We start from the raw sequence: 27248 nt of genomic DNA, 5'->3' as shown, positions 1-27248 counted from the left end.
TAGAGCAGCGCTCCTAGAACTGCTGAATTTCTACTTAAAACGTCGGTTTCACAAGCTGTCAGACGTCACTGGACCGATGGAACTACATATTCGGTCAGAACGTCCTGCGCCCTGTGTAGAAAATTGGAAATAAGAGACGAATCACCCGTGAGACGCCGAGTCCGAGGCACAGCCCAGGCGTCAGGAGCAGCGAAGAGCAGCAGAAGGCCTCCCGCACAGCAGCAGGGGAGGCGCGGCCTCACGCGCAGGGGGAGGGGCGGGAGGCCACGCGAGAAAAGACGCGCGGTGCCCGGGGGACCACCGCAAACACCGCGCACGTCGCAAAATCCAAAATAGCGATGTTTCTCCTCAACTGCCTGACACCCCGCTAGGTGTTACTCCTCCTACATCTTCTCGGCTTCCTGTCTTTGCCTCTTCACGTGAGAGCAGTTTTCACATATTTTCCGTAAAGAGAAGAGATAATTCAGCCTTTCCTTTCAAATGCTGTATACAGAGTTGTTTTTGTTATGAACGGCTCAGAAGTGTTGCAGCTTCATATCTTGTCACTGGTCTAAACTCTCAGAGGAGCACCTAGTCCTGGAAGGCCTTGCGGCCCGGGCAGCAGCGCACAGCAGCTGGATCCCCTGATGCCTGCAGCCTGGCCGCCCCCAGAGGGGTGGAGGAGGGGCGGTGCAGGAACGTGGGCCACCCGGCAGCCGCTGGGCCAGCAGACTTAGGGGCCGAGGAGCAGGCAGAAGGGCCTGGGAAGGTGGGTGCAGGGGTGCTTATGGAGGGAAGTCGGGAGAAGCCACTTGTCTACATGGCACACAGAGGCCCTGGTGGGGCTAGGGGCTGGGGTTCAGCAGAAGACTTTGGACAGAGGATGGCCCCCAGGGACACTGGTGGGAAGGAGGCCGTGTGCGGGAGGAGGGAGGGAGGGGAGAGCCGGGAGGAGGGGTGACAGGCAGCGTCTACTGGGGGAGGGAAGGAGGGCGACAGGAAGGACAGGCAGGGCCCCGCCTCACCCCGCAGACTCTCTGCAGAGACAACTCAGTGACCCGAGTGCCCTTGCAGGGAAAGGCCAGCGGGCACCCACGGCCCCCCGTCAATCCCGGCTCCCCATGCAGGCTCTCCGCTGGCTGTGGGGAACACTCACAGGGCCTCACCCCTGCCTGCCGGGGGCCCCGTTTTGCAGAGGGGGTTTGGGGCCCGCATGCCATGTGGAGGTGGAAGCCCGTCATGGCAGGGCTGCGTCTACAGCATGTGCAGCCAGAAGAGAGGCAATTTCGGTCTGATGAGGTTACTCTCCGGGGGACTCTGAACGCAGGCGGGGGCCGGGGCAGGGGGTCTCTGCCAGTCCCTGGAGCATGAGCTCCACCCGTTTCCCGACAGGAACCCCGGAGCAGGGTGCTCCCAACCCCTCTGAGCCAAGAGTTCACTTATTAGGCTCTTGACAAACCCCACTGTCCCACTGAGTCAGCTGGCAAAGCCCCGTGAGCCGCCCCCTAGCTGGTAAAGGGTCGTGTCCAGAGGCTCAAAGCCGGCCTCACCCCCAGGGCCGCGTGTCAGGGACAGCCCCAGACAATGCCACCAGCCCCTCCATCCCCAGACCCTAACTACAGGCTCTGCTGTAAGATTAAGACACTAATCCACGTTCATCTCCGGTCCTTTGAGGCCATTTTTAAAGGTAATTCGGGGCCAGGGGAACTGAGACACAAAACCTTGGGCAGGAATGACCTCTGACCCCCTCTGGAGGCGCGCACCAAGGCGTCAACAGGTGAAGCGTTTCTATCCCATCCTGACAATGCTGATTGATAACATGGAGCTAATCTCCCGCCTTTGTTCCCAGGGGGCAAAGGTTTGCGCTGGGCCTTTGAATCCGGGCCTTTCAACTCTGCAGTGAGTAAATCATAGCAGGACCTGAGGCCCCAGGATTAATTCCCTGCAGGAAATGCTGTCCCGGCCCCTAACAACCACAGCCTCCCCTTGGCTGCACACGCCTCTCCCACACCTTGGAAACAGGGAAACCCTGCGTCTCGTGGCCGCTGTACCGCGAAGGGGGGATCAGGACGAGAGTTTAACGCTCTGCGGGGTTCCGCAGCTCATCTGAACAGAGCCAGGAAACCAGAGCGCACGGCGTGGCAGACAGGGCTCAGACTCCGGCCTGGGTGCCGGGCTGGCGGGTGCCCGGCCTGCCTGGAGGACGGACCGGCTCCAGACACGAAATCGGCCACAGCTGAAATGCACTCTCCCTAGAGCCGCGCCCCTCCCTTCCCACACGCACCGCTGGACCCAGCACGTCATGCACCTTCTGTCCAGGGGTGGCCTCCTGATCTGCTCCAGGCCGGCTGCCCTAGGACAGCCCCCGCGCTACAGACCAGCACCATCAACAGAGATGCCATGAGAGCCACGCCGAAACGTAACAAGGAACAGAGAGACCAGTCTCCACAGTATATTTCATTAAACCAATGTATTCAAAAAGACACATGCACCCCAATGTTCACAGCAGGCCTATTCACAATAGCCAAGACATGGGAGCACCGTAAGTGTCCATCCATGGATGAATGGATAGAAAGGATGTAATATATACATAATGGAATATTATATTATGTATATATACAGAAATGTTATTCAGTCGTTAAAAAAAATCTTGCCATTTGTGGCAACAAGGATGAACCTGGAGGGTATTATTCTAAGTGAAATAAGTCAGACAGAGAAAGATATGGTATAATCTCACTTGTATGTGGAATCTGAGGAACAAACCACCAAACAAAAAATCCAAGTCCGTGGGTGTAAAGAACAGATTGGTTGTTATCAGAGGGGAAGGGGGTTGGGGGAGGGATGACTTGGGTGAAGGGCATCCACCGTCTGGTGATGGATGGTGACCAGACTTGTGGGGGGGCTCACCCTGCAGTATACACAGATGTCATAGTACAATGCTGTACTTGAAACTTACATTTTAAAAAATCAATAACTAATTTCATGTTTAAATGTAGGTGGTTAAAAATGCTAAAATCCTTTTCCTGTTTGGAGGGGTAGAAATACTGAACAATTTTGGGTCTGTTAAAAATAAAAATACAGTAAGATATATGTATTAAAATCTTAGGGTAATTTTAAAAAGAGAAATTGAAAATAAAAAAGAGGAAAAGAGGAGGAAGTTATTTAGATCTATTTACCAAAACCAGTAGCACTCCTATACCCAATAATTATCAATTAGAAAATATAATAGGAAAGAAGACATCGTAAACAACAGCATGAAAGCTATTTTTAAAACATTGCTACAGAAATATGTCTAAAAAGGACATCCACAATCTTTGGTGGGGAAATGTTAAAATATTGAGGAACATAAAAAGATTTGAACACGTGGAAAATACACTGTGTTGCGGGATGTTAAGACTAATATTGTGAATATGGTGACCCTCCCCCTTAAAAGCTGTGAGTTAGATGCCATTTCAGTCAGAATTCCTGCTATATTTATCATGGAACTTAGTAAGCTGATGGTAAAGTTTATTAAAGCAAAAAGCTAAGAATAGCAAAGATCATTTCAAAGGAGGAGGAGACGGTGGTACCTGCCCTGCTGGGTGTCAAGACTGACTCTAAGGCTGTAATAAGGCAGTGGTGTCAGGAGAAGCAGAGGCCACGGAACAGGACAGAGAACCCAGAAACAGATACACATGTTTCGAGAATTTTGACATATGACAGAGGTAGCAGTAAGAATGAGTAAGGAAAGAATGCACTATTAAAATGTAATAATATGACACCAAAAGCATGGCAACAAAAGGAAAAATAGATGAATCTGACCACATCAAAATTAATAATTCTGTGCATAAAGAACAGTATCAAGAAAGCAAAAAGACAACCTACAGAATGGGAGGAAATATTTGCAAATCCTCTATCTGATAAGGGATTAGTATCCAGAAAATATAAAGAACTCCTACAGCTAAACAAAAAAAAAAATTTAAAATGGGCAAATGACTTGAACTGTCATTTCTCCAAAGATAATATGCAAATGGCCGACAAGCAAATGAAGAGTTGCTCCACATCCTTAGTCACTGGGTGAGACAAGCCAAAACCACAGCTGAGATGTCACCTCACACCTAATCGGATGGCCACAATCATTGTTGAAAAATGCAAAACAATGTATGTTGGTGAAGATGTGGAGAGCCTGGAGCCTCATGCACGCGTGGTGGGTGAGAACATCCAGTGGAGAACAGCTCAGTGCTATGTGGCCCAGCAATCCACTCCTGGGTATATACGCGAAAGAACTGAAAGCAAGAACTCGAACGAGTATTTGCCGTCATGTTCACAGCAGCCAAACGGTGGAAACAACACCAGTGTCCACCAGCATACGAAGGATAAAGATGATGTCACACACACACACACACACGCACACATGCACACACACACAGAATATTATTCAGCGGTTAAGAAGGAAGGAAAAGTTGATACATGCTACATCATAGACAGACCTTGAAAACATTATGCTCAGTAAAATAAACCAGACACAGAAGGGCAACCATTGTATGATGCCAGTTATAGGAGGTACCAGAATTAGCAAATTCAGAGACAGAAAGTCAAAGCGAGTTGCCAGGGTGGGGTGGGGTGAGGAGTTGTTGGTGCCTGGGCACAGAGCTGATGTCGGGGATGAGGAACATCTTTAGGTAAAGAGGGTGGTGATGGTTACACAATACTGTGAGGGTATTGAATGCCTCTGAATGGTACGTTTATACAAATGGTTAAATGATCGATATTATAGTATGTATATTTTACCACAAACATCCTCAGAAGTGAGCTAGAGAATTGTGATTGACTCCAAGTCTGTACTGCAGTCAGGCACCCCCTGATTCTTCAGCATTAAAAGAAAGGTTAGGCAGAATCCATGTTGCTAGACATGAGAATCTGCCCACAGAGAAGGTGTGACTCGCCCAGGGTCCTGCAGCTTGTGAGCAGCCTTGAACTCAGACTTGGTGGAAAAAGCATAGACCTGAGGCCAGACAGGCTGGGTTCCAGCATGACCTCCCCTGGCTGCAGGATCCGAGAGCCCGCACAACCTCACCTGTAAACTAAGGACAGAATCCGGGGGCAGCGTCAGCGGGCCGTCAGCCCAGCCTCACACGCCCCCTCCGTGGGCAGCATCGCCCTGGGGCCGGGCTCCCCGGAGCCTCCGTCCCCTGCCACTGGCACCTGGGTCGGCGGGGAGAGGACCTGCCACCTCCGGGCAGGGAGAGCAAGCCTGCCGTCCCCACCCTCCCATCCCCACCCCGTGCTGGCCAAGCAGGGTTAGCAGCTGGCAGCCCGGCCATCCACTTCTCTGCTGCAGGCAGACGGAGAGCTGGGCCGAGACAGCCCCGCCTCACTGACCTGGCCCCTGCCCCAGAGGAGGGTGGAGCCGTGAGACGAAGAAGCCCGGGTTCCTGGACGTCCGCGGGCATGGGAGCCACAGCGCCCGTGGTGGGAGGGGGATGAGCCACTGGGAGTGGCCGCCCCACCCTGCGGGCACACCTACTCTGGGCAACATGGATGCCACTGTGAGCGTGCATCCCTCGAGGGGTCCGCCCGGGACCACCAGGGCTGGCGTGGGCTCAGCTCCTCCCCTGAGCTGCACGCTTCACTCCCCTGATGGTCACCTCCCGGGGCTGCCACGCCGTGTCTGGCTGACGGTGGACACAGAGCTGCAGGGCCAGCATGGGAATGTCACACACGCCAACGGCGGGGCAGCCAGCGGACGGAGGGCGGCTGTGGCGGGCAATGCTCACCTGAGAAGCACGACGGCGGGAGCGGGGCCAGGCAGCTCCAGCTCCAGGTGATGCCGGGTCAACGTTCCCTCTTGGTCACGCTGCTGACGACAGCAAACCAGCCCGGGCGTGACCCAGGGGACGGGTCTGCTGGGTTCCTTGGGAGAGCGGACGGAGCATAACTGAAGGTCGTGGCCTTAAGGTGACCACGGATCACGCAGAATTTAGAATTTTGCTGACAGAAATGTCAGCCTCAAAGCACATCTTACAGCTCCTGCAGCCCAGCCCGTGTTTCTGGGGCTGCCGTTCCAGTCCAGGGTCCCCGGGCGGTGGGCTCCACTCGGGCCGTTGGTCAGAGGCCAGTGTCCCTCCTTCCACGCAGCTGACCAGGAAGCCAGTGTCCCAAGTGGGACAGCAGGTTGTTGCTGGGAAGCTACTCAGGAAGCACAACGGGTTTACAGCCGAGGCCTTGCGGGAGCCCCTTCCCAGCCTTTGAGAGAAAGTAGACAAATAGTCCGTTTTGAGTGGCTCCGGCCAACGGCTTGAGGTCATTTGTAGGAAACGGTGAAATCAACCCAGAGTCTCCCCGAACCAGTATGATGCCCCCGACTCGGGCCGCGACAATGGCTTTTCCGTCTGAGGACTTAATGCCACAGTCAGCGGGTCAGGGCCAGTCTGCTCGGCCCACGGACGCCGGCCTGTGTGCAGACGGACGTGCAGACAACCTGCGCCCCGGGAACCCGGGCCCGTGGCGCTTCGTGGAAAGACTCTCCCGGGAGCGCACCACCCAGCCCCATCCCAGGACCCGGGACCCAGCCCCTCCCTCCGTTGTCCCGGCCACTGGGCTGCTCCTAGTGGAGGGGCCCAGCGTGGCCTCCTGTTCACACCGTTTGCTGCCTCCCGAGCCCCACGGGGCTTGCTTTTGTTTCTCTGTTGGTCTCACCAGGACTGAGACAAAGAGACGCTGCCGGGTAACCAGAGGTATGGCCCCAAATGCGGAGCGGGGGCCACAGGAAGCGCCCCCTGTCCGTTTGGGATGCACGGGAACCACCCTCCCGGCACCGGGGCTGCTGTGAGCATGAACACGGAAGTTCCGGGCACCAGCTGGGTTTACGTCCCGCTGTCGGAGCCGCTGCCAGCCCGGCCTGGCAGGAGCCACTGTTGCCGTGAGCTGGAGGGAGAAATGGATTAAGTGCCGCCGAGCACACCAACCCCGAGTCAGATGGAGACTCAGGCATCAGCAGAGGAGCGGGGGGCGGGGGCCCGGCTTCAGGGCCGTCAGGACAGATTGTGTTTTGGCAGCTGAGGTAACGCCTGGCGGGAAGGTGGGAGACCCTCTGCGCAGCACAGCCTGATGAGGTGTGTGATTAGAAGCTGCCTGGCTGCGGCTCCAGGTGAAAGAAGGGACCCCCGGGGAACGGGGAGGCTGTCCACACAGCACACGCCCTGGGCCCCGCCAGCGGGAGCCGTGTGCACAGCAGGCGAGAGGCAGAAACATTAACCAGATCGACAGTCAGATCGTTTGCCTGATTGCTGCTTCGGGAACAGTTTACCTTTCACACAGGCCCACCTGTGCTCCCCCTAACACTTTATTTGGGCTTTTGGGGGCGTGTTATCTTGTTCAAACATTCCTTTGCTGAGCTGGGCAGTGGGGCAGGGGGAGGGGCTGTCAGAGGAGGCAGAGCTGCCCCTACCGTCTGGCAACCTCGTGGGGCCCGGCTGACTCGGGACAGCAGGAACCCCTGGGCGGGCATCTCTGTCAGGAGCTTGGTTTTAATTCGCCACTAATGTTTTCAAACTGCTTCCTGATATATGAACGTGTCACCACCTCGTCTCAGCCTCTGCCAAACTGAATGGCAAGTGTGTGTACAGTGTGTTTTCTGTTTTCCGGGAAAGATAAATAAATAACACTCGCTTTGCATAATGGCTTGGCCCTCGCCACGGAGCTTGCTAGGAGGTACTTCTGACAAACACGGGTCTTCTCTCAGTGTAAATGCTCTAGTCGGGATTATCCCTAAAGAAATCCAGGCCAAGGAAGGATTTAGCTTTTTGACTGAAATATTATATTGTGCTCCCGGAAGCTGAGTCCGCAGGATGGACTTGGATGATGGAATAAGCCTTCCTGCTTATCTGATGCCTGGTCACATATGTAAAATGTCACATCACGCCAGCCGCTCCGTCCAGGGTGCGCCATCCACCAGCGCTGCCTGGGGGCGCGTGAGCCTCGGCTATTTTGTCCTGTGCGTGGACGGCAGGTCCTCCTGACGGAGCAGGAGGCTTCGCAGGCACAGGAACCCTGGGGCAGAGCTGAGCACACAGACGGCCGTGTAACGCCAGTTAGTCAGCAGATACGCATGGGTCGTAGGCCCCCTTACAGTGGCTTCTTCGTTAAGCAATCTTTAAAACGTTGAAGAAGCCGTTCTGCTCCTCTGCTCGGCCGCCCACCCCCGGATCACCCTTCCCGCAGTTTACCCACTGCCCAAGGCCCCACTGCAAACGTGACCTCAGTGGGCCGAGATCCGGCTGGCTGGTGGGGCTTTTTGAGCGGGAGCCTGCCCGGTGCCTTCTCATTCGTTTCCAGTCTTTCGCTTCTGGTTAGTCTCTTGTGCGGCTTTTACCCCACGTGCAGGTGGGAGGCGGGGGCACGGACAGCACGCAGGGAAGCCCTTGGTTCATCTCCCAGGGCTGCTGCTGTGGGGATGAGTTCTGTTGTCGTCAGCCATGCTTTGCCCCTTTTGAAAAATGGCAGCGTCAAGGCTTTAAGGCTCGTGCCATCATCAGAAAGCGTTGATTGGCTTAAACAAACATGTTCCAGGAGCCTTGGATCAGACAGCACGCAGGTGCGGGGCTCCACCCGCACTGGCAGCCGCGTGAGATCCATCACCCAGCGTTACAGCCGTCAGAGAGGCGGATGAGGTCCCTACCCAGCTGTTTAAGGAGGAGGTTCAGGAGGAAATGCCAGCAGGTGAACAGCTCTCGGCTTGATGAGGCTTTCCCAGCGCCCCTACCTCAAGGTGGTGTGTTTATTGCCAACTGCACTGCAGAGGCGACAAACAAATAACCCATAAGTCAGTGTCTGTAGCCCATTTACAGGCACCTCCACGACACACATAATATCAAAAACTGGGTCCTGCGTGTCATCCAGACCCAGGGCTTGGGCTCCTTGCACCTGACCAAAGTCCCGGGGGATAAATATTTTGTAAAAAGCCTCAAGATCGCTCCCCTTTAGTGGTGAGTGCCTGCTCCATCTTGGAGGTAGAAATCTTTTCTCCTCTTGGTTTCCAGTCACCAAAAAATTGTAATGTGATTCTGTAAAATTGAAAGGCAACAAGCAAGCTTCGGAAATGAAGGTGTTCAGGGGATCCATAGGCTTACTGTGGCGGCTCCTCCGTCTCCGGTCCCTCACTCTGCTGTTGCCATGGAGACTGGCGTGCTGGCAGGTCTGTCTGATAGCAGGCATCTGTGAACTTCGATTTCCTACGTATTTGCTTTCTAACTTATTTCTTATGTTATTTTTAAAAGGCATTTTAAAAGTGTGTATCCCGTCAATTTAAATTTATTGACAATGTTTATCTAATCCTTCTAGCTTCCTACATACCTACTTCTGTGCACTCTTGCTTTGTTTAAGACACTTGCTTTGTTTAAGACGAGCATACTGTATGTCACTTTCTTCATTAAAATATATATATCTATTATTTTTCAAACTCAGAGAACAAATGTCAGCTTTTACATAATGGCATGACTGCACAGCTCTGGTTTTTTTTGCCATAAGGTTTGTTAAATGAATTCAAGATGCTGTTGAACTCCAGATGCTTGAGAAAATGGTACGTCCTTATGGAAAATTGGGTTTTCAATAACACATGCTATAGAGCTCAGCTAAACATAATTACATGTCAAAATAAAATTCAAAACTTTTAAAAAGCTGGTTTCAAAAGTGGTTATAGGTAATTTGTTTTATCTCTTAATAGATCTAAAGATTTAAAAAATAATAGGATCATCTTCAGAGAAGCTGAAAAAGTATTTCATAAAATTCAGCATTAAAAACCTCAATAAAGGGCTTCCCTGGTGGCGCAGTGGTTGAGAGTCCGCCTGCCGATGCAGGGGACACGGGTTCATGCCCCGGTCCGGGAAGATCCCACATGCTGCGGAGCAGCTGGGCCCGTGAGCCATGGCCGCTGAGCCTGCGCGTCCAGAGCCTGTGCTCCGCAACGGGAGAGGCCACAACAGTGAGAGGCCCGCGTACCGCAAACAAACAAACAAACAAAAAACCCTCAATAAAATAGGATTAAATATTTCCTTAACATGGCAAAATACATCTATCTCAGCCCAAAGACAACACGAAGTGAAAACCTTCTACAAATAATAAGAAAATTTAGTAAGATATCAGTGTATAAAATTAAAATAGAGAAACCAATAGCTTTAAAAGATATAATGGAAGAAATTACCTCCATTTAATTACCCAAAAAACAAAGATAAAGTTTCTAGGAATAAACCTAAGAAATTAACATCTATTTGAGAAACATTTTTAAATACCCTAAAAAATTCATATAAGAAAACGTGAACAAATGGAGAGGTTACCGCGTTCTTCACCAGGAAGACTCAACATCACAGGACACAGTCTCCCCAACCTGTTTCATAACTTAATGCAACCACAACAAAAATAAGGATGGATTGAGGTTTTCCTGGATATTTGATTTTGAATTTTTTTAATATCTTTATTGGGGTATAATTGCTTTACAATGGTGTGTTAGTTTCTGCTTTATAACAAAGTGAATCAGTTATACATATGTTCCCATATCTCTTCCCTCTTGCGTCTCCCTCCCTCCAACCCTCCCTATCCCACCCCTCCAGGTGGTCACAAAGCACCGAGCTGATCTCCCTGTGCTATGCGGCTGCTTCCCACTAGCTATCTACCTTACGTTTGGTAGTGTATATATGTCCATGCCTCTCTCTCGCTTTGTCACAGCTCACCCTTCCCCCTCCCCATATCCTCAAGTCCATTCTCCAGTAGGTCTGTGTCTTTATTCCTGTCTTACCCCTAGGTTCTTCATGACATTTTTTTTCTTAAATTCCATATATATGTGTTAGCATACGGTATTTGTCTTTCTCTTTCTGACTTACTTCACTCTGTATGACAGACTCTAGGTCTATCCACCTCATTACAAATAGCTCAATTTCGTTTCTTTTTATGGCTGAGTAATATTGCATTGTATATATGTGCCACATCTTCTTTATCCATTCATCCGATGATGGGCACTTAGGTTGTTTCCATCTCCGGGCTATTGTAAATAGAGCTGCAATGAACATTTTGGTACATGACTCTTTTTGAATTATGGTTTTCTCAGGCTATATGCCCAGTAGTGGGATTGCTGGGTCATATGGTAGTTCTATTTGTAGTTTTTTAAGGAACCTCCATACTGTTCTCCATAGTGGCTGAACCAATTCACATTCCCACCAGCAGTGCAAGAGTGTTCCCTTTTCTCCACACCCTCTCCAGCATTTATTGTTTCTAGATTTTTTGATGATGGCCATTCTGACTGGTGTGAGATGATACCTCATTATAGTTTTGATTTGCATTTCTCTAATGATTAATAATGTTGAGCATTCTTTCGTGTGTTTGTTGGCATTCTGTATATCTTCTTTGGAGAAATGTCTATTTAGGTCTTCTGCCCATTTTTGGATTGGGTTGTTTGTTTTTTTGCTATTGAGCTGCATGAGGTGCTTGTAAATTTTGGAAATTAATCCTTTGTCAGTTGCTTCATTTGCAAATATTTTCTCCCATTCTGAGGGTTGTCTTTTGGTCTTGTTTATGGTTTCCTTTGCTGTGCAAAAGCTTTGAAGTTTCATTAGGTCCCATTTGTTTATTTTTGTCTTTATTTCCATTTCTCTAGGAGGTGGGTCATTGAATTTTTTATTGTGAGAAGATGACTAGACAATTTGATTCGAAAGTTCAAATAGAAAAAGAAACAAGAATAGGTAGGCAAATCCAGTGTTAATCATTAGACCATTGCTGTGCTGGAAGTATGTGGTAAATTAGTATGCAGTAAAGGTGACATCTCAGGTCAGTAGTGAAAAAGCAACCGTGGGATAAACAGCATTAGGACAACAGAGTAGCTATCCAACAAAATAAATAAGAAAAGATAAAAGCTGCAACCATGTCTCACACTGTATGTCAAAATGAGTTCCAAATGAGTCAAATATTTAAATGTTAAACATAAACTCAGAAAAGTACTAACAGAAATCATGGGCAAATTCCTTTATAACTTTGCAGTCAAGGAAAGACTCTTCTAATTAAAACTGAAAATCCAAAAGCAGTAAAAGAAGGATTTATAAATTCAACTACACAAAAATAAAAACTTCTGCATAAAAGAAAACTACCATCAGCAAATTAAGAAATAAGGGAAGACAATGAGGAAAAAATATATATGTGTATATATATATATATATATATATATATATATATACTTCCTATCACAAGCTATATCCTTAGTATATAAAGAGCCCCTAGAAATCAACAAGACAAAGATCTGCAACCCAACAGATAAATGGACAAAACCTCTATATAGTCCAGGGGAAAAAAATACAAACAGACGCTCAAACTTACTATAAAAATACAAAACCTATTATATTGGCAAAAGTCCTTTCCTGGAGCCAGCCAGAGAAGAGATCAGAACTGTCAATCAAACCCAGTGGACTTGGGAACCATTTGTATTGGTCCCACAGAGGCTGAAGTTCCAAACCCTGCAGGGCTGACAGGCCACAGCCCACGGCCTGGCCACGCTCGGTCTCCTCCATCCTCAGGTGGACCCACAGGCCTCACTCAGCATCCAGTCCAGGCCGAGCGCTTGGGTCAGACAGGAGCCACCCGTCCAGCCACCTCGGCCACGGTGACCGTGCTGCTGCCTTTGTCCACTGGGTCCCATTCCCGTCTCACACGCGCTCACCCCGCGTGGGGTCCCTCTGGCACCTGCAGCACCTTCTGCCCTTGCCCTTCACTTTGGGGTCCTGCTCGGCCCACTCTCTGAGGTTGAAACACACCCCGGCTCCGGCTGACGGCTGCCAGCCCTCTGCAGGGTGTCCCCGCCCCCCGCCCCGGCGGCTGACCCGCCGGCTCCCCTCCTGCCCACTGAGGCCTTGTGGGCGCGGTGCCCCCGCACAGAGGGAGCAGCAGGGCCTGACCTGTCCTCCACCCACTTCAGCGTCCACCAGGACCCGAGGATGCGGCGGCCCCACAGGTGCTCGCAGGGTGAGCAAGGAGTCTGGGGAGACGCTGCCTCAGTGAGCGGCCGATTGGTCCGAAAGCTGGTGTGAAAAGTGCCTCACCACCACATCCTCAGCAATCAGACCTCCTGTCACGAATGCCCTAGAAAAGACGGGACGGTGGGGGTAAGTTAGCCGCTTCTTCTCGGACCCGACGGGCGGCGTCCCGGTAGCCACGGCAGAGCTGTCACGCGGGCGGAGGGCGTGCCTGGACCGCTGCGTTCACAGAGCACCTGCTCTGCACGAGTGACAGCTGAGAACGTGGCAACCTCTGTGGCGACGAACACCGTGGAGTCGGCAGTGCCGGCGCCGGCCTCCAGGGGGCGTCCCTCTCGGGATGGAGACGCCCTCTCGTCAGTCCCTGGGGCCTCGGCCCTCCGATGCTCGTCGGGCGCCGGCAGAAGGTGGAGGAAGCCGCGGGGACTCGGGCGAGCAGAGCCGGACAGGCAGGGTCTCGGTGGCCCCGGGAGGCGGCAGGGGGCAGAGGAGGGGGGTGCTCTGAGGACAAACACAGTTACAAACACAGCGACGGGGCTGGACGGGCGGCAGCCATCTGGACACAACAGGCTTTACAGGCAGTGACACCCCAGCGTTTGTCTCGCCGCCGCAGCCCCACCGGGGTCGCTCTCACACCTTCTTGCGTTCCTGCCGCGCCACGATAAACAGCACGAAGCAAATGGGCCTCGACTGGTTCCCAGGTGCCCCCAGCACCAGCCCGTCCTGAATCCCCACTCGTGGAGACGATGGCCAGGCTAAAAGGGCCACAGGGCTCCCCCGACCCGTAAGTAACTGAGGTCGACCGTCCACAGAGAAAGAACGGGAGGATGGAGCCGGCTCGCTCCCGTGTCCTGAGAGGGGCGGCGGCAGGTTTCCTCGCCTCCGGGGCTCCGGGGCAGTGCTGTCCTCCGCTGACCGATGCCCTCACCTCCTCCAAGCCCTGGTCCCACATCCCCACCCTCAGCCCCTCCTCCGACCTCTCCGCTCCTGGAAGACCCATTCTCTTCTTGCTTCACCGAGGGCATTTAGCTGCTTTGTGTCCATTTCTTCAGCTTCCTTCCTCCCTGAAACCCTCTGCACCATGTTTTCCCTCCCTCTTCTCTGAGGTCAGGCGGCCTCACGCAGGGCTCCGCACACCTGTCCATCTCACCTGCTCCAGGATTTTCTCCTCCTTCAGACACTCTGAGTCCTGAGACACTCTGAGTCCTGAGATGCACTGGTCTCCCCGGCCCTCTGGGCTCTCCAGCAGAGCCCCTGCCAGGCCCCTCCACTTCTCTGCGAACCCCCGGGGACACAGTCTGTGGACACAGTCTGCCTCCTGCCCCCTCCCGCCCACCTGACCCCGATTACCAGAGCCGTGGACGTTCCCCAGCCTCGTCCCGAGACATTTCTGGGGTCATGTCTTCCTCTGAACCCCCGGGGCCTCCCTCCTGCACTCGGCTGGATCCTTCTTGGCCTTCCTGGTTGTGCTTTGTTCTAACCATCATTCCTCCCAAGGGTTCGTCCTCACCTCTCTCCTCACCTGGCATACCCTCCAAGCCCAATCTGATGACTCCAACCCAGACCAAGGATGGAGAGGGAAACAGCAGGACCTTATGGCACCTGGGGCCCCTGCTGACCCCAGACCCAGCGCCTCTCCGATGGCACTTCCTGCCATCCATCCCCGCCATCCACGGCGATGGCCTCTTCCCTCTGCAGCCTCTTGGGACCCTTCAGCCTCCCTAGCAGAATGCCTTGCCCACAGTGGAATGAAGTACTTATTTTCTGATTAGTTATGTCTATTTATTATGTAACTTTCATCCAAGCCAGAGAAATCGGAATTATCAACTACTACAGGGAAGAAAAAGAAAGAAATGAGCTGAAATACAGGAATCTGATCCCAGCAAGAAACTGGGTCCCTCCAGAGCGCTGACAGCGCTAACACACGTTCACAGGAAGGGCAGGCTCGTGACATTTCCTCACTGACACTCAAAGCCGTGTTACGTCTTACAAATGGGAGGGGAGAGTTGCAGTAACTCAGGGGCGAGGTTTTGTGAAATACAGTCACTCATGGGCTGCAGAGGCCAAGTTAAATTCCCGCGCAGAGCTGCAGGAAGGCCCAGCAACACTCCTGAGCACCCTCAGGGGTCTCGTAGTAGAACAGAGAACACGCCTAGGCGGGTTGAAAGGAGGTCAAACTCGGTGCCGCCACCCAACAGGCCTTGCCTCCGTTTGGATGAGTCCCCGGCCCAGAACGCAGGCCTGCATCAAGACCCTCCCCTCCGCGACGCTGGGAGCCCCTCTCTCGGGTCCTTGCTCTCTCCCCTGTAAAGCGGGCGGGATTGCGCCTTCACAGTGCTGCTGTGGGGATTCGCTCTCGGGAGAACCCACCCGCAAAGCCTTGTAGAAACGGGGCTGTGATGAGATGGAGAGGAGATGCCAGGTGGCACGGGCCTCGCTGGCCACGCCCCCTTCGGGGAGAGGACCAGCCCCACCCCGGCCCCGCCCTCCTCCCCCGAGGAGATGCCTTCCCAGGCCCCCCCGCTCCTGAAGGAGCTGTCCTACTGGGTGGGTGCGGGTGGAGAGGGGGCGGACGTGAACAATAAGGACCTCGAGGTACTCTGGGAACAAGGCGCCCACCCGGTACTTACACAGACGCACCTGTGCCACCGCCCGCCCCGACTGTAACCAGTGCTGCGGGGTTCGGCGCGTGACGGGCTTTTTTGAATGTACCCTAAAATACTCTTGTCTTAAAGGAATTGAATGATGTGTCAAAAGAACTTGCTGCATCATCCAGGGTCTTCTTTGGAAAAACTTAAGAACTGATCTTAGATGGGCTGTAAACGGTCCCAAATCGATTCACTCTGGTGCCACATTATCCAGGGCCCCGGGGACCCTGAGGGGTCCAGGTGCAGGTTATGTCTGCCTCGAAGACTTGGGGGCACGGGCACCAACAGAGCGACGTCGTCTTATTGGCACTGCGAAGCGTGGCTGTAGACCGGCCGCAGCCACGCCCTGCGGAGGCCTGCGTCCCCGCGGGCTCTTCTTAGCCGCCCCCAGACGCCGCAACGCCAGCTGGGAATTCGCGGTAAAGGGGAGCCGTCAGGAGGCCACTTCCACGGCACCTCCGCGCCGAACACCGTCCTCCGCAGGAAATCAACCTCAGTCTTCAAACAAAGAGCTTCTCCCCTGCGGTTCGTTCTCTGAGCTACACGGTCAATCCCGCCCGGGCTTTCCTCCCTGAGGACGGGAGCTCCTGCCTCGCCGGGCCGGAGTGAAAGCTCGTTCCCGGGAAAAGCCCCGTGGGCCCTGCCGACAAGAGGGCGGCCACTCTTCACCCTCCCGGGCAGCCCGGGCTCTGCCCGCTGCAGGGAAGGCCGAAGGAAGGAGCAGGTGCCGCCCGGATCCATGATCCCCCAGCCCCTCCCCTCAGAGGCTTCCAGCGCATCCCGCGGCCGCCGCGGCCTTGCTTTGCCGAAGAGCGCCGCCCCGCGACCCGACAGAGAAGCGCAACAACGTGAGGCACGGGCCCAGCCCGTGCGACGGCGCTAACAGAGCTCCGGAGCGGCCCTCGCCTGAGGAGCCCGGAGTTTACTCGCAAGAGCAGCTTCGCGACCAAACCCTTGAAGCACAGCGAGGCAGGAGGCGCCGAGGGACGCGACCCAGCGACCCTCCTCCAGGTGTGCGCGCGTCTGGGCACACCGGACACCCACCTTGAGGGGCGCTCCCCGTGGCTCCGGTGCAGTCCTGCGGCGCCGCTCGGGCTGAGGCCGAGCTGTCCTTAGCGCCGACGGGCACACGGGGGGCAGCGGCCGGCTCCCCGCTCCCTCCTTCACCGAAAACCCCGCAGAGATCCGGAGACTGCGGTGGGGGGAGGGGACCACGGGCTCAGGCCGGGACGTTCTCCGCCCGCACGCAGCACGGCTGCCACACGGAGGCACCCAAGTCCCTCCTCCTGGCAGGGCCACCGACGCCCGGGTCAGGAAGGGGCTGGGGGCTGCCCGCACACGGTCGTCACGCCAACCTAATCGGGGCGGGACGGTACCCTCCACACGTCACCCACGAGAAAACGGTGTGGGGGGCTGAGCCCGTGAATAAACGTGACGGAGCCGGGGTCTAGCCTGTGTCCAGCGTCCGAGCCTGCGGCCTCTGCCCTCTGCGGCCGCGCTCCTGAGGCCGGCACGAGCTGACTCCCTCCCGGGCTCGCTCTCGAATGGCTTGGAGAGCTTTTGATGGAGAACAAATTTAGCTAATCTTCACTTCTTTCCTTTTCGCCAGCAATTTCCATCTGCTGAAGGTATTCGGCCAGCAGAGAAAATAAAAAGCGTCCGGGGGGCGCATGAGGCTGACTCGCTAACTTCAGGCACCTCTGGCCGCTTCTCAGTTGCTTGGCCTCCTCAGCCGTGACGGACGGTGCCCATCGGGTCGTGGACCCTCAGCCGCCGGCGCCTGTTACCCTGGCGACTCCCGCTGGCTAGACAGCTGGTGTGGCACAGCCCTCAGGACGCCTGCCCCTCGGAGTGAAGTTCTACATCAGCTCAACGGTGAAGAGCAGCAGACATGGGACATTGAGGAAAACAATGAGCTTCAGCCCTCTCTGCTGCGGCTGCCACCCGCGTGGACGCAGGGAGGCATCCGATCAAGGCAGGGGTTCTGCAGGAGCAGGGCAGACAGAGAAAACAGACCGGGCGGAGAGGAGGAAGCCCGTGCGCAGTGCCCAGCCCAGCACCGGCCAGGAGCGGCGTGGCCTCCCCGAGGGCGGGCAGGCACCAGCCACACCGCCCTAGCGCCCGGCACCCCAGCAAGGGCAGCGCTTGTCACGGGTGCCACGTTGCCGCCGTTTGCCCACAGGGAGCCGCGGGAAGGGCCTGCAAGCACACCAAAAGAATGCACGCCGCTCCCTGTGGGAGCACACGCTGGGGTCCTCGGACTACGGGGTTAGCACCCACACAGGCCTGCGCCCGATCTCACAGGAAGACAGCTCCCCCACCTCGAAGGCCAGACCAAGACCGGCGAGAGTCCTGGGCAGGACAGGAGATGGTCTTGGGGCAGAATGGACGGAAAGCTGACTGCGAAGTGACGGCCGAATGTGACTCTGAAGTCGCCAGCACCGGCATCTGGGGTGTGGGTGTCGAGCCTTCGCGGAGGATCTTGGTGTGCGGGCGCGGCCTGTGCGGTGCTGGGGCTGAGCCACAAACAGGCCCACAGCACAGACCCAAGGGTTCTGGGACACAACCGTGACAGTAACTCTCCTAGCTGCCCTCCGGACCGTGTACCGGCTAGAACCCCGACTCCACCGAGGCTCCTAGTGTCCTCGTGACCGAGGTGGTGGGAGGTGTCGTCCGAGCCCTTGCAGCATCGGGCTGGCGCCTGCTGGAGCATCTCCTTCTGAAACTGCAGACGCCCACGCAGGACCAGGCTGTGCACGTTCCAAGGCCCAGGTCAGACACAAAAGGCTCACATGCCCACACCTCCTCGCCGTGTGCCCACAGGCTTAAGGAGAGCTTCCTACGGCCGGCTGCCCCAAGTACGAGTTGTTTGATTTCTGCAAGATCCACTGACACCACCTAAAGGAGAAAGTTGTAGTGTTACAGCCTCAAGGGCAGCCCCCCGCACTGTCTCGGGGGGCAGGTCAAGCGCCGGGAAGGACCCATGGCCGTGAGGGTGGGTCTACACGGAGGAAGCAACTGGTAAGTGTGGCCAGGTGGTCAGGGGCCTGGAAACAACGAGACCAGAAGTCGAGGGCCAGAGGTATCAGAGTGGTTCGTGGGCGTGAGGAGGTGAGTGCACAGCATGCTGACGTCTGTCCCACGAGAGCGCCCACCGCTGGCGTCAGGTGACACGGTGACCTGTGGACATCAGTGACCCCCACCCCCCATCACCACGGCACAGAAGCCTTATCCGCTGGGTGGCTCTCCTGGCACCACTTCCAAGGCCTCAGCACGCGCTGTAGCCCCGTGAGCAGCCCCTGGAGGACATGGCGGAGACGGGGACGCCTGGGGCTGCTGTCCACCCGACAGGCACCCTCCTCTCTGAGCCACCAGGACACATGGTTGATGGAGGAAGCAGGTGAGGGGGGAGCATCCCTGTGACCCCCTCGGAGCCACGGCTTGTGGGGAGGCTAGGCCCCCAAGGCAGCCCTTACACAGGACTGAGGGCCCGCCCGCAGTGCTGGCCTTGTGTCAGGGAACCAAAGGACCGAGAGGGGCCGACTGTAATGGGGGTGACCCCCCCCCACGCCCCTGAGGACAGGGCTGCGGCCACAGGCGGGGACTTGGGGGCCCATGGGAAAGGATGCCCATTTCTAGGGATAAAAGTCAACAGAAAACTAGTTACCAAAACTAGGAAGATTTCTAGCGGGAAAGCCCTTTCAGGAATGAGGTTTGGGTCAACCTACCAGGTGAAGACCCACAACCAACAGAGGTGGGCAGCTGAGGGCAAAGGAACGCGATGAGCTGTAGAGCAGCAGCGTTTAACACAAGCTTCTGCCAGCCTAGTGGCCGCGGGGCTCTGCAGATCCTGCACTGGCTGGTGAGAGTACAGATCAGTCCATTTTCCCCCTTGCCCGTTCCAGCGCCAACACCAGGAGGGTTAGGAGCGGTTAAGCCTTCGAGCCCACACCCAGGAGGCCGTGACCGACCACAGGAGCACCTCTCCAGAGGTGGACACTCGACGTGGGCGTCTGGCATCACATGAGGCAGAAGCAGGTTTCACTGTCTTTACCCACAAGTTCACTTTACAAGGGGGTTGCAGGTACTGGGCTGGTGAAGCGACAGATGGAACACGGATGGCTGTTGTCACACGGCCCTACCTCCCCAACGGCGGCCTCCACGCTCATCTCTGACAGCTGAGAAGCCAGAACAGGCTGTGGGAAGTCCTTCCTGGGAGGCCAGACCTGCCAGCAAGGCTGGAGAAGGCTGTGCATCACGGCAGGTGGGTGCAGCCGAGCACACACAGACTGGGGTTGGGGGCAGCCCTGCAGGGGTTCCTGGAGAAACACAGCCTTGCTGCTGCCACCGAAGTGGACGAGGAGCTTCCTGCAGTGGCCACCCAGGGCATCCTGCGAGGGCTGACCCGGCTCTTCTGGCTGCAGCCCTGGCCCTCACTCCTCCGCCCTCCTGGTTCCTGCACTAAACCCGCCAGACCTGGAAACCTGGGGACGTGCAGACCGTTAGGCGTGCTGCCCAGCGTCTTCCAGGAGCTGTTCCTCCCCAACCCTCTCCCTCGAGATCTGAATCATATCAACCTCACTCTCAGCTCCAGGGACAAGGGTGACCAGCCCAAGCCCTCCCTCTACGCCCCAGTGGCCGGTCCAGGAGTAGACGTCCACCTAGCCTGACTGGTGAGTGCAGGGCAGGGTCTTGGCCACAGCCATCGTTTCAAGATTAGGCCTGTGGCCAGTAAGATGAAGCCGCCCATTCCTGGGTGACAGCTGGGTGAGAAAAATCTCTCCTCTGGACAGTATGCATTGGGAGATGAGGCCCAAAACTGCTACGGCCAGTTCCCAGGGATTCAGCCTGAGGTTCACACCAACAACTTGGGAAAAGCAAGTCAGGAAACTGCAGAGCAATGGACCTTGTGCCCTGATCAAGCAGTACCTGGAATCCACCCTGCCTTTGGATTTTCAACTCACATGCTGTAAAGTCTATTCAGGTCGGGTTTTCTGATAGATCCCAAAGCATCCTGACTTATTAGACTACTTTACTCGTGGATTTCTTGGCTAAATGTATTAACATTTGTTTCTTCTCACTAAAAGTCCAAATTTTCAACAAGGCCACCTGTGTGAGATTGACAGCTTCATCCCACTTGTTCTTGTCTTGGCTGGTGTAAGCCGCCAGGTTCTCTGTGTACTGCAAGATGGACTTTAAGAACCTGTTTAAAAGAAAGAAATTAATTTCTTTATCTATGCCCTTGTAAAATGCAATGATGAGTTAAATGTATCCCCTTCATTTTAAAATTACAACTAAAGTTCTGTAGTTAATTTTTGTCTGAGGATTCAAGAAAAAGAAATACATTCAAAACAGAAATGAGAGAACACAAATTGGATGAAGGAGAAGAACGCCGAACTAGAGTGTCACTGGAGGGGATGGACACCTAGACTCCACACAGCTCACATACCCTCCATCTTTCTCTACCAAATCCACATATGACGGATGCTCTTAGCTGATGGGACTCGGTTCCAGAAAGGACCTTAGAGGCCGTCTGGACCACACTCACGCGTAATAAACCCACAGGACACAGGACCTCGGGGGCTGTGCCTCCTGTTCCCACCCTGATGACCAGCCTCACCCGACGGAGAGAGGGGCCACCCCTTCAAAGGAGACACGTCCCACCTGGAGCAGCTATTGCAGGCTTTTCCTGAAAGATAATTCGTCAGAAAGTTCACAGGGGAATTACCTCTGACTGATGGGAAGAAGCGCTATTTTCACATTTTCCAAGTTCTCCTCAAAGGTTCCCAAGTAGCCTAAAATCTTCTCCAACTACGAATTTTTGAAATTTTCAAACTTAGGGAGAAGTTAAAAGAATAATACGATGAAAATCCACAGACCCTTTGTCTAGAGGCGTAGCTTTCACTTAGGGTGATTTTTGCCCCCAGAGGACTGTGGCAACATCTGAGCCATTTTTAGTCATCACAACTGGGGGCTACTGGCATCTAGTGGGTGGAGGGCACCACCCTACAGTACCTGGGGCAGCCCCGCGGCAGAGACAGTCCACGGTTTTGAGCCGTGACCTGGCCCCAGGCATCTGCACAGCTGCCTGAGACGGTGGCACCCTCTCCAGCTTCCTCCCGATAACACTGTCTGGACATTATTCTTACACCAGAGGGAGGAATTCCTAAATCATTCACATGTAAATCACATTAAATTTTCTGAAACATGTCAGTTTTAAAGGCTCACAAATTTGCACTTAAGTCCACAGAGAAGAACAGTTCAGGACCAGACTGTGGGGTTGAAAAAATCACCAAGAAAATAACCAACAGGAGTGAACATGATTCAGAATTAGCAAAACACAGCTGCGTCTCCTGTACGTGAGGGCACTGACCTTAGATACTGCTGATATTCCGAAGTATTTTTCCCAAGAACCACATGAATGTTGACCAATTCCAGTGCAATCAGCAATAAAATCAGATAAAGCATAGGAGACAGAAGCTTAATACTAAAAATAAAGTAAAAGTTAATAAACGTAAGTATGTATCACCTTTATAAGGAGAAAAATGTTTCACCTAACCAATCCTTCTTTCAAAAGTCCTTAAATCCAAACTTCTCAAAAGAACACTCTTATGTGGACAGCCGTTATCCCAGTGGCCGTGAGCCCCGGCCCCTGCAGGCTGTGCGGGATGCCCCCCAACCTTGGGCCTGAGCTCCTCGCCTGGTTCTGAGCCCGCAGGCGCCCTGCCTGCTCTGAGGACCAGGCTCCACCGGCTCGGCACCCGGTCCCTTTGCCCAGTGGCAGCTCCTTCCTTACAAGTCAGCGTTCAGCAAAGGACTCTCCCAAGAGGAGAAACACAAATGGCTTAAACATGAGAATGGGTTCAACGTCTCTGGGACCAAATTCCAGTTAAAGTCAGACTCCAGTCTTCCCGGGAGGAATTTTTAAATATGTCCTGTTTTGGGGAAGGATGTGTGATGTAACAGCATCATCTCATAAACTGCCGGTAAGGGTGTATATATGTAGGTATGTAACCTTCCGAAAGCAAAGGAATACTTACTAAAAGCTTTATAAACACAGATACCATTCAACCCAGAAATTCTAGGAATTTGTCCAAAATGGTAATTTCATGAGGATGTAGCACATTCTAAAATACACAATGCTGGCATCCCCAGGTAAATCTGCTGTCGTATTTTAAATCCGGGACCATAGAACCCATATCCCAAAATTATAAATTGTATTTTTAAGTGACACGTATGTAACTTCTCCTGAAAATAAGTATTTCTCTGAAGTCAGGGGTAGAAGTGTACCCTGAGGTAAGAGCTGCCCAGCAGGGCTCCTCTAAACGAGACCTGCGAGCCGCGCACCTGTGAACCAGGCGCAGGTAGTTCCGCCGCTGCCGGGAGCGCAGGCTCCTGTCCTCCCACTGCCGGCGCCTCAGCTCCGCGCAGGCGGCCACCTGGTCACACACGCGGTGGCAGTGGGCGCCGATCTTCCGGAGCACGGCCAGCACCTCCAGGACGGCTCTGGGGCAGAACAGGGTCCGGACAGGGATGCTGCAGAGCTCACGGAGCAGCTGGGGCCACCTGCAGAGCAGAGCGAGAGTCCCGAGGGCCTATGGTCACCAGTCCTCCGTGGCCTGCACACCTGCCGCGGCCTCCAACGCGGTCTCGGTTTCCTGCTGCAATCGTTACACTGGGCGGGTGTCGATGGTGAGAACAGATCGTGTGTTGTAACGTCCGTCAGACAGACCAACGCACGCACCATCAGGGCTTATCTAATAATTCCTCCTGGGACACAGTAGGATTCTAACACTACCTTCAACGTGTAAGACTTCAAACACAGAAAACTGCAAGGTCGGCGACCCCAATATACTTCACCCAGGATACCCTGAACTTACTTCTCAGGCGGAAGGTGCTCCGAGTCGTGAGGAACGCGGTGGGTCTCGGGCACGTGGTGACACAGCTCAGCCACGATTTCTGTGATTAAAGAGTGGCAGGCATTTATTTCAGAATTACCTTCTGATCTGAAAAACAGAAAACATGTAAAGATACATGACAATGAGCAAGATGCCTAATTAGTGCCAGTGCAGAATAATATTTATTTCAGTGGTTCACTGAGCAAAGCACTCAATCTGCAACTCGCTTTCCCCAAAAATAAAATGAAAAAGCCACCATCAGAGGGAGAGGTAAAAAGAAACGACACAACACACTGTGGGCGATGCACCTGCTGTCAGAAGATGCCCTGTGACCCTCAAGAGTCCTCCCTCAAGCTGACTCTGCAGTGTGTCCACGCCCACTCCTCTCCTGAGCTTCAGACCCGCTGTCACACCGTCCACTAGGCATTTCTGCCAGATGCCACCCTCCTCCCCACAAGGCCTGCCTCTCGTCCCTGTGCCCTTGGTCTCTGCAAACGGTTTCCCCATGACCGGGCCCTGAACCCCCAGTCTTGGCCCTCCAGTCACTAAGACCTAGCAACTCCTCCTTGGGATCTGTCTCCCAACAGGCTTGCCAGAGAAAAAAAAATCGTTCATAGGCTGACATTCTCGGACCCTCGCGAGGCCTGCATGACTTGGGGGGCACTCACCGCTGAGCCTCCCTTTCGGATCCTTCAGGCAAAGGCAGCAGAGGCCAAACTCCGATGCTCCTCTCACAGCTCAGCACCTGACAGGACAATGTACAACTGCTTTTCAAGATTTTTAAATAATGTTCTAGAAAATATGTTTTTAAGTTGTTACAGATGTTGTCATCACTTCCAAGAAAAGACGTATCTGTAAAATTGTTACAGATGCCACACTTTAAAACTAGGTGACGGGTCTGTTACTCGATCAAATCAGGTAAAGGAAGGCAGGTGAAATATGGGATTCCAAGGAAGTGTCCAAAATTCTTCTGATGCCTCCTGATGAGAGTTGGTCCGTGTCCCCGCCCCTGGTTGGGGCCAGCCGTGGCGAATACCTGTGGCCTTGAGAACACAGGGAGAAGCAGGTTGGAGACGGGCCCCTCCCCTCGTCCCCACCTCTGCTCGGGTGCAGCTTGCCGAGCACCCAGCACAGACTTCCACTTCTCAGATGGGTTCCTGTCTGGCAGAGCCCGTCCCAAATTTATGACCCACAAAAGCACAAGCAAATTAAGCGGTTGTTGATGCCACCAAACGAGGTACTTTGTTACGCAGCTGATATCCCGAGCAGCGGACTTAGAAAGAACAGGATGCAAGACTGGCTGAAGAATAAAAGGTGACTAAATCACAGGCGGCAGGAGTCGAGGCCACGGAAAAGGTGAAGGTGCAGAATGCCCACTGTGGGGAAAGGAAGGGGCGTTGACCAGAGACCTGGAAGCAGCAGCCAAGGAGCAGGAAGGCTGGCTCCCCGAAGCTTCTCTTCCTTCCAGAACCTTCCCTCCTTTGCTGAAGCCTCCCTCCCTGAACGCTTCTGGGTCCTCCTTCTAACGGCTTTTGTTCTGGAAGCTCGGAATCACGATGGGCAGACAGTGCGATGCGAGTGGATAAAGGTACCAGAGCAGCCCGACGCGCCATTGCAAACAGGACCCGCTGACACAGGAACTCAGGCTGATTCCTTCCCGCAAACAGCAAGGACAGAGCGCCGCTGGGTTCTGCTCCTGCACAGCTGCTGATAACCCCCTCCTACCTGATGCTACTCAGGACCTGTCTTCTCCAGGCTCGGCTTCTCCCTGGCGCCACTGCAAATCTCCCCAATCCATTCTGTGCTGATTTTACAGCTTCCTTTTAGAATTTCTCAGTTAGCAACTATCATGATTATTATATTCTTGGAGACGACCCCATTTTTGCCCCCTCGTACCGCCTACCATACAGAAAATAAAGTCTCTAGGCTACTCGCCAAATTGTAACTTCCTGGTAGAAATGCTTAAGAAAGTTTGTTGCCTGCTTGTTTACTTTACAGGTTAACAAAGGCTGACCTCATAAAGCTGGCGTCCCTCACCACCGAAAAGCAACACCTGTGACCAATCCCGGGTTAACAGCACTCAGCCACCCATCAAGTACCAAGAACGCCGAGGACACAAACCCCACCACAACCCTAACTGCTGGACCTTAGAAAGACACAGTGGCTTGGCCAAGGCCGTGTGTCCAAGATGAACGCAGGCTACAAAGCCAGCTCTGTGGACTTGCAGCCCGGCTGGACAAGGCCGGCCTGTACCTCTCAAATCTCGGCAACAACTGACCTGCACACGCCCCTCCCCACACACCTGCTTTTTAAGCTGAGAAACTGGATGGCAGCGAGCGCCGTAGGCTTCTGCAACGCTCACCAGTGCTCTCACTGCTGCCTTTTCCTGCTTTAGAGAAAACAGACAATTGTTACTACAACTTCTGGTCAGGCTCCTACTTTTCTTCTATTGCATCTTAGGTCATTTAAGAGTCCCAATTTCCAATCAGCTTCCTTCACATAATTCTCTCAGCTAAAAGAAAGCAAAACTCTTCATTAAAATAGGTCTAACAAGGCTTCCCTGGTGGCGCAGTGGTTGAGAGTCCGCCTGATGATGCAGGGGACATGGGTTTGTGCCCGGGTCCAGGAAGATCCCGCGTGCCGTGGAGCGGCTGGGCCCGCGAGCCATGGCCACTGAGCCTGTGCGTCCAGAGCTTGTGCTCCACAATGGGAGAGGCCGCAACAGTGAGAGGCCCGCGTACCGCAAAAAAAAAAAAGGTCTAACATAGTAGTCAAACCATAACCAACAAAATTTTTAAATGAGGCTGATTAACAATGATAAATTACAAAGGCCACTCTGTTCACAATGCAGCAAAACAAGAAATAAATGGGGGAAAAAAAGATGCCAAACAATTGGAAAATGTAAGAGATTCTCCTAAAAAACTAGGACGTAAGAATTTAAACATTAAAAATCAATGTAACTAAAAGAGGATTACATACTATAAACACTCAATTGCCAAACATACATTTTTAAAAGAGTAAATATAACATTATTTACAGCTGACGCATCTGTATAACTGGAAAACCCAAGGTGGCGGACTATTACCAAGTCAGTGAGCTGAGAGTGGACAAATTTAATACACAAAAGTCAAGAGCTTTCCTACGTATAAGCAGTAACTACCCAGAACTCTCAATAGCACAAAACAACTCATATAGTTAGTCGTTACTTGGAGAAGAGATGCACTCAACTTTCACTCACGCAGATACCTACACGGGTGCTACACGGAGCAGAGAGAAGCCAGCCCTCGCTGTGTGGTGAACGTCCGGCGGGGTCGCCAGGACTCACACCTGAAGTCAGTGACGAGCCGGCAGCCACCACAGCACACACGGCTTCTCCCCTGAGACAGGAACCTCAGGAGGGCCTCAGAGCACAGTGGGGACACATGGGGGCCACACCCCTCCCAGGGGCTCAGGGGAGCAGTGGGGGTGGCAGAGGAGGGGGGATGCAGATCTGGGGCACCAGCTTGAGGTAGAGGATTGAACGTGGAGAGTGAAGAGTGGGGACTGGCCTGTGTCAGGGAACAATGTTCAATCTTGCAAAAATGTCAATTATCCCCACATTAATCCATCAGAAGCCCATTCCTGTGGGCTGGTTGGTTGGGCTTGGGCTTTGTGTTTAACTACACAGGTTCACTGGAATAATAACAATTAGAGAAGAGGCAGGACAATTCTGAAGAAGAAGAGGGGCGGGA

At 53.7% G+C, this 27248-nt stretch overlaps 1 protein-coding gene across 12 annotated transcripts in view; it reads right to left on the bottom strand.

Moving 5' to 3' along the window:
• Positions 1-10088: 10088 nt before the first annotated feature.
• Positions 10089-27248, bottom strand: part of ERMARD (ER membrane associated RNA degradation) — a 35910-nt gene continuing 18750 nt past the window's right edge. For 4 of the 12 annotated variants that reach the window (XM_022561408.3, XM_089922267.1, XM_022561428.3 and 1 more), the window contains 6 exons: positions 25820-25906; positions 24186-24262; positions 23500-23625; positions 22967-23185; positions 21993-22106; positions 10090-20822 (listed from right to left, as the gene is read on the bottom strand). In XM_022561408.3, coding sequence (XP_022417116.1) covers positions 20642-20822; positions 21993-22106; positions 22967-23185; positions 23500-23625; positions 24186-24262; positions 25820-25906 — 804 coding nt within the window. In that variant the 3' untranslated portion in view covers positions 10090-20641. Of the gene's footprint in view, positions 20823-21347; positions 22107-22966; positions 23186-23499; positions 23626-24185; positions 24263-25819; positions 25907-27248 lie in introns of all 12 variants that reach the window. The other 8 variants (XM_022561342.3, XM_022561357.3, XM_022561367.3 and 5 more) reach the window with 5 other exon arrangements.

The sequence above is a fragment of the Delphinapterus leucas genome, chromosome 12 (assembly GCF_059928025.1).
Source record: "Delphinapterus leucas isolate spDelLeu-1000000601 "Yukka" chromosome 12, BTC_Dleu_Yukka2, whole genome shotgun sequence".
In the NCBI taxonomy this organism is placed as follows: Eukaryota; Metazoa; Chordata; class Mammalia; order Artiodactyla; family Monodontidae; genus Delphinapterus; species Delphinapterus leucas.
The sequence above is the reverse complement of the archived record's forward strand: the minus strand, read 5'-3'. Positions and strand labels throughout refer to the sequence as shown.